This window comes from Myotis davidii, unplaced genomic scaffold, assembly GCF_000327345.1.
Source record: "Myotis davidii unplaced genomic scaffold, ASM32734v1 scaffold1047, whole genome shotgun sequence".
Taxonomy (NCBI): Eukaryota; Metazoa; Chordata; class Mammalia; order Chiroptera; family Vespertilionidae; genus Myotis; species Myotis davidii.
Window position 1 is genome coordinate 171,753 of NW_006298367.1, and position 6,873 is coordinate 178,625.

General features: G+C 50.3%; 1 protein-coding gene across 1 annotated transcript in view; it reads right to left on the reverse strand.

Moving 5' to 3' along the window:
• Positions 1-6,270, reverse strand: part of KAT8 (K(lysine) acetyltransferase 8) — an 8,365-nt gene extending 2,095 nt beyond the window's left edge. Inside the window, exons 1-6 of the mRNA XM_015570695.1 lie at positions 6,253-6,270; positions 5,944-6,034; positions 5,690-5,865; positions 1,904-1,957; positions 1,654-1,818; positions 856-945 (exon numbers count right to left, since the gene is read on the reverse strand). Coding sequence (XP_015426181.1) covers positions 856-945; positions 1,654-1,818; positions 1,904-1,957; positions 5,690-5,865; positions 5,944-6,034; positions 6,253-6,270 — 594 coding nt within the window. The remainder of the gene's footprint in view (positions 1-855; positions 946-1,653; positions 1,819-1,903; positions 1,958-5,689; positions 5,866-5,943; positions 6,035-6,252) is intronic.
• Between the last annotated feature and the right edge of the window lie 603 nt (positions 6,271-6,873).

Genomic DNA, 6,873 nt, shown 5'->3' on the forward strand with positions numbered 1-6,873 from the left:
TGCTGCTCAAGGCAGAGCAGCGGGCCAGGCTCAGTGTGGCTATTCCTTCCCCAAGCAATTATCACAAGGCTGACTGAGCCACCACCGTCACCAGCAATAACGAAGGCCCATTACTAAGCACCTACTTGGTGCCAAGTACCGTGCTAAGTATGTGACATTGCTATCTCAGTTATTCCACCAACAGCCCTATTAGGTAAATATGGTCGTGACTCCCGTCGTATAGATGAGGAAACAGGAACAAACAATGTTAAGTAATTTGTCTAAGGTCAGATAGGAAGTGATGGGGTCATCTGAAGCCAGGAGCCACTCAAAGTTTGTCTTCATTAACTGCCCTTCCACGGGAAATGGGACATTTGGTGCCACCTTCCCAGACTGACCAGGCAAAGGCCAGGTTCTCAACAGGGAAGCAGAGCCCAATGCCCCACCCTGCCCCATTCAAGTCCGTTCACCAGGAACAAGGAACTGGGCCAGCAGAGCCACAAAGCTCTGGGCAGGAACCCTTCCACAAAGCAGGTCCCACCTGGGGAAAACCAAACACCTTTTCCTCAGGCAGAAAGAGAAAGCCTTCTAGAGACAGCCTCAGGCACGACAATCTTCGCTTCAAACCTCAACCACCCCAGCAGCAGAGAAGTCCTTAGGGAGAGAAGCACCAGTCCCCAAGGCTGGCACGGCAGGCCCACATGTTGACCAAGCACCGGCCACAGGCCAAGTGCCAGGCCGCGTGTGACCCCTCAGGCCTCTTCCTGGGGGAGCTGCTCACCCTAAGGCTGGCCTCTGTCCTGATGGCAGTGAAGGCTGTCCAGCGGTGCCTGTGCTCCCCCCTCCCACACCCAGCACCGTGACCACCCAGCTCACCTTGTGGTCTTTGCCATCCACCTCGTACACAGAGATGTTGCTCTTGCGGTAGATCTCCTTTCCTGGGGGCTGCCGCCACTGACACTGGCCCTGGGGTTGGATGGGAAGAGGGAGGCTTGAGACCCCGAGGTTTCCTGCCGGGTGCCCTTCATTCTGCCCCATGTGGCTTGCAGCCGATCTCTGCTTCTCGGTTTCCCTATATGTAGATCCTGAGCTCCACACTTCACCCACATCCAGTAGTTCACCCACCTGAGGAGACCGAGCCTAAGGCACACAGGGGCTATGAACTGGCTTGAGCAACACACAGCTGGATGGCTGAGTCCAGGCCGGCCTGGCTCTAGAGGACTCTGGAGGGCCCTGATCCCTGGCAATGGTGTTTCCTAAACTGCATACATTTGCCTCAGATTCCACTCTTTGGGAAACATGCCGCTGCATGAATGATGAGATGACCCCCCTGGCAGCCTGCGTGTACCAACACCTCCCATCTGTCACACCTCCCAGTCCCATCGCTTGGGGGCTGTGCTTACTTCTGCTTTTGCACCGAGGAACCTGGCACTAAGCTGGCTTTGATACACATGTGCAGAAGGGCAAGGGATCCAAGGAAGGTGTAAGGGCAGGGATTACTGGCCCCATTCCGCAGAAGAGGAAACTGAGGTCTGGGGAGGGGCAAGATGGCCTAAGTCACTCCAGCAAAGACACAGCCAGGCAGGAATCGGGTCTCTCCACCCACGGGCAGCTTTTTCCTGTCCTCTGCTCTGAACTTGTGGCTCTCCCAGTGCCACGGTGTCAGCGCCTCACCAGGTGGAAGCGGTAGCTCTTCTCATACTTCATGTACTTGAGGCAGTACTCGCAGAGCCAGAGCTTGGGCTGCTTCCCATAGTCTTCGGGGAACGGTGAGAAGTACCAGGCGTCGATTTCGTAGTTCCCGATGTGGATCTTGTCCACATACTTCACCTTGGTGATCTGTGGAGGGCAGTGGATGGCTTGGTTAGAGCGAGGAGAGCAGGGGAGGGGGGAGCCCGCAGTCAGGACCCCTGCCCCTGCTTACCGCCTCGTGTTCTTTCTCCAAAGCTGCTGTCGTAGGGTCCATCTCCGCATAGGTCTGGGCAAGGAAAGAGCAGCGAACAGAGATGAATAGAAGGGACTCTTAGGCTGTCCCTCCCCTACCCCAGAACCCAGTGCTTCCCTCCTGTCTTCAGATCTCACGTCCTGAACAATAACTATATGAAGAGCCAACACGTTCTACCTGGTTCTGAAGCTGGCTTGTCCACACTCCTCTCCCACGGCACACCCACCCATATATTGCAGAGGTCCCTGAGTTGAGACCTTTGGCCAGGTGAACAGGGCTAGGACCGGGAGCCCTGGGTAGTCCTGCGGCTGGTAAGAGCTTCAGCTTTGCAGTGGGATCAGTCCAGCTCAGCCAGAGTTGTGAGATGAAATAATGATCTTGTCTTCCATGCTCACCGCAGGAATTGTTGCTGACTCCCCGGTGTGCCCGGACCTCTTTCCTGAACACCTGAGGAGCTGCCTGCCCATGGGACTGCTCACAGAGGTCCCTCCCTCAGGCGTATCAGACCCCAAGTGTCCAGAAGGGAACTCATTCTTTCCTCCATGTAAACCTGTTCCCCTCCTGAAACTCCCATCTCACTGGGAGCATCAACCTCAGTCCAAATGCCTGAGACCAACAAGAGGCCTAGCTTAAGACTCTTCCCTGTCTCAGCCTGGCATTCAATTAACAGCCAAGTCCTGCCGACTCTACCTCCTTGAAATCTCTGGAATTGGTCCCTCTCCGGCATTCTCCTCTCTGTCCTATGCCATGTAGCCACTGCCACCATCTCAGATCTGGACAATTGACTAGGGCTCCTTAGATTCCCAGCCTCCAGCCTCAGCCTCTTCAAATCTGCACTGCTATCAAGCCTTCTTTTTCCAGCCTTTGTACATAAATTCCTTCCACCTCAAATGCCCTTCTTTATCCTATTGCTGCCAGAAAATGCTTACTCAACCAAGCAGAGGGTGAGCCAGGTGACACATGATAAGGCAGAACTCTGAGCTATCACGTGTAATTACGTTTACTGTGCTCTTTCCTGTCCCTCGAGGCCCAGCATCCTTCCCATCCCCTCCAGGTGGCCGGACTGGATGCTCCCGATGCAGAATATACCCTGTCCTTTCCAAGTTAGGAACACAGAGATCTACAACAATAACCTCTAACTGCCCCACTTGGCTCCCCTATGTTCCAAGTTCTTGGAAAGCAGGGACTGAGAGTCATGTCGCACTCACAGCACATCCTGTTCCTAGGCCAAACTCTGTAGGAGGAACCAAGTACAGCCAGAAAATGGAGTGGGTACCCACGGCCTATGACCTAAACCAGAGTAGACAGCAGCCTTGCCCTGCAGGTGAGAAGGGAGAAAAGGAGCCAACGTTTTCCTCAGAAGGCCCTTCCACAAAGCACTGGGACTGTCTGGCCTCACACCTACAGCACTCACTCCTACTTCAGAGAGAAGTAAACAGGCAGGGAGAGGTGAGGTCACTTGCCCAGGGGATGAACTAGCTGCCATTATTCCAAGTGCCAAGCACTCCACAGGCATGATTTCATTTAGTCCTCACAATAAGCCTGAGACACGATTGCTCATTATCCGCACTGCACAAAAGAGGAAACTGAGGCACAAAGAGGTGAGGTCACTTGCCCGTCACAGAAAAGGTACTCAGCACAGTTGGGCATAAGTCCCTGGTCCAACTCCCGAGTCTAATCCCTGCCAAGATGGGAGAAGAAAGATTTCCTCATTTTCTTCCTCAAATGTCTCCTTAAAATATGTTTCCCAGCTCTCACAAAGCACAATCTTCTTCTGCAAATCATTAAAGAACTACAAAAACACTGCTTTTCTTAAGTGCTGCAATTTATTTAGAATTAAACATTAACTAGGTTCTGAAGAATCTTGCTGCCTGTGAACTCGATGATTATCCATTCTTTGATTTTATCACCTGGCCCACTGTCATCGCCTGGCTGAGTGCCAGTGTAGAGGTGCATCTTAGAGACTTAACTGGCCAGCGCAAATTGGTTGAGGAACTGAGAACCTCAGGCCTGTGCTGTTCAATAGTGTAGCCACTACCCATAAGTGGCTACTTCAATTGAAATTCATTAAATGAAATTTAATTCTTAGTACACTAAACACATTTCAAGTTCCCAATAGCCACATGTGGTTACTCTATTGGACAGTACAGATGCAAAACTTTTCCATTTATCACAGGAAGTTCAATTGGACAGTGCTGCCTTAGACCTTGAGGGGTCATTTTAGTTCAGGGTATTTCAATTTTTATTTAACTTTTATCACAAACCACAGTAGGAAGTGCAGTTAGCGCTGTAAATAAGTTGATGTTTATGCATACAGATATATGTATTTGTATTGAAATAAAAGCTTCTCAAAATACTTATCTTTAATAAAGTGCAATGCACTCTGCTATTTTCTTTTATCCTCTTTCTTTCTTCCATTTTAAAAAATGTAAGTGCTGGTCACAACGCACTGAACTAACTTGGCAATCTACTAACAGTTGTGCCCCACAGTTAGCAAAAACACTGCTGCAAGCACACGAGCACTTAGAAGAAACCGCATTAACCAAAACTAATGTGTGTGTCCCGAGCGCTCGGTGAATCCAGCTCTCTTGCATCCCCACGTTCCAAATCAAGAAGCTGAGGCTCGGAGTGGGAGAAAAGTAACCGCCCAGGGCAGGCTGGCCTGATGAAAAGAATCCAAGTTTCGGAAACAAGTGGCCTATTTCTAGGATGTGTCAAAGTCATGGTAAGGATTTGTGCCCTGAAGTTGGACAGTGGCAAATCTAATTCCAGACTGGGTTCTTAAATCTATCTGTACCTCCCATATAAATGGGGATAATAATGCTTACTTCACAGGGTTGTTGTGAAACTTCAGTGAGATCATGTATTCAAACACTTAGCCTAAAACTTTGGGTCACAAGCCAATAAATGTCTGTTATTATTATTCTAACTCCAGCCCACCCTTTTACTAGCTGTGTGACCTTAGGTATGTTAGCTAACCTCTCTGAGCCTATTTCCTCATCTACAAAAAATATATACAGGGTGGGGCAAAAGTAGGTTTACAGTGATAAGTACATGAAACAGTTTGTTTTATTATTGTATTATTTTCCATACAAACACTTTAACCTATCTTTGCCCCATCCTGTGTGTGTGTATAAAAGGCGAATACACAAAGTATCCCCTCCGGAGTTTGACCGGGAGACTGATCGCTCACTATGACGTGCGCTGACCACCAGGGGGCAGTGCAGAGTGAAGGAAGGCCCCCCACTGCCCTGATCGCAGGCCAGGCCTAGGGACGCTACCTGTGTACAAATTTCATGCACCTGGCCTCTAGTATGTACACACACACACACCTGTGGTATTGAACTGTTAAGGAAGCGTTGATGAGTTTATACACATAGAGTACTCGGCAGAGTTCTGGGCAATAGCAAGTGCCCAATATCATTCGTTCTTTTTCCAATATCATTCATTCTTTTCCTTCCCTTTGGACTTCAAGTTGGTTTGTCTAATGTGGAACAATAAACGATAAAATACACTATCTGTGCAGGAAGCCTGAATTCCAGTCCCAGCTGTGCCATTTGCTAGCTGTGAGACTGTAGCCACGCCCCTGCCCTCTCTGAACCTGTTTTCTCATCTGGGAAGAGCACATGAGAAGAGATAGGGAAGTCTCTGACACACTGTAGGAGCTTAAGAAATGGGAGCTGTTGCGGTTTTGGAACTGGCACCCAAAGGAGGTGGCAGAGGCAGCGGAGCCTCTGGGGCCCTGGGGGAGGGGAGAGCCCGGACCTTCTGTACATGGTTGATCTCATCATGCTTGCGCTTTTGGTTGCGAGTGATCTTGCGTTCAGGCTGCTCGGCCAGCTCGCTCAGGTACTTCTCCGAGTTCTTCTGCACGGCATCCTTCACAGTCTTGGTCAGTGCCAGCCGGTTCTTGTCTACCCATTCGTCTAGTCGCCGGTTAACTGTGAGGATGCGCCATGAGGGTGCTGTCCTCCCAACCGGCTCCCCCCTCCCAGGCCCTGATACCCCAGGTCACTCACAGCCCACATAGTGCACATAGAATTCCTCTCGGCCCTCCTGGTCATTCACTCGAGACTGGATCACTTCAGCAGAATCTGGGCAGGAGAAAAGCTAGTGTCATCAGAAAGGCAGAGCCCGGACACCGAGAAGCTGTTTCCAGCTTCACATGGAAGCTAACCTCACCTGTCTGCACCTGCCATTCGATTCAATGGCTGCCTGTGAGGTACACCAGGTCAGGACTGTTATTCTTATTTTGCATTTGAGAAAACTGAGGCTTACCCAGGCTCAGATTTGAAAAGTGGTAAGAGCTAATACTTAACTGGGCTTACGCCTGACTCCAAATGCATTGCTTGGTTTACTATGTTCAGCTGTTATTCAGAGGTCATGAGGGCTGGCTCTGGAGTCAGACAGGCTGGGTTTATATATAACCCCAGCTCCCCATTTCTCTGCTGTATTAACTGAGCAAGTTATTTTGACTTTCTGAGCCCCAGTTTCTGAATCTTAAAACAGAGATAATAGTGCTCACCTCAGAGGGTGAGTTAATGGCTCTAAAGCTTTAAGTATGGTGACTGACAACTAGCAGACCATTCAGGAAATGAGGAAGGCAACCACTGCGTGTCTGGCCCTCTGCTTTGTTGCTGCTAGATACTGAGGACATGGCAATGAATCACAAGCCGCCTGCCCTCCAGAAGTTCCCACTGTGATGGGGAAGGTACCCACAGAAAATGACAACGATGTGACACATGCGGTGGCTGAGGTATGAAGGTGGCAGGCACACACAGAGGGAATGACTCACTTTGCCTGCAGGGAGCCAGGAATAGCATCACAGGGGGACATGGTGTTAAGAGGATGAGTAGGAGCTGGGCAGGTGCGCAAGGAGAAAGGGAAGGGCATTCCAAGCAGAGGGAACAGGAGGCAAAAGGTCTCCAAAGGGTACAGTGTGGGCTGGT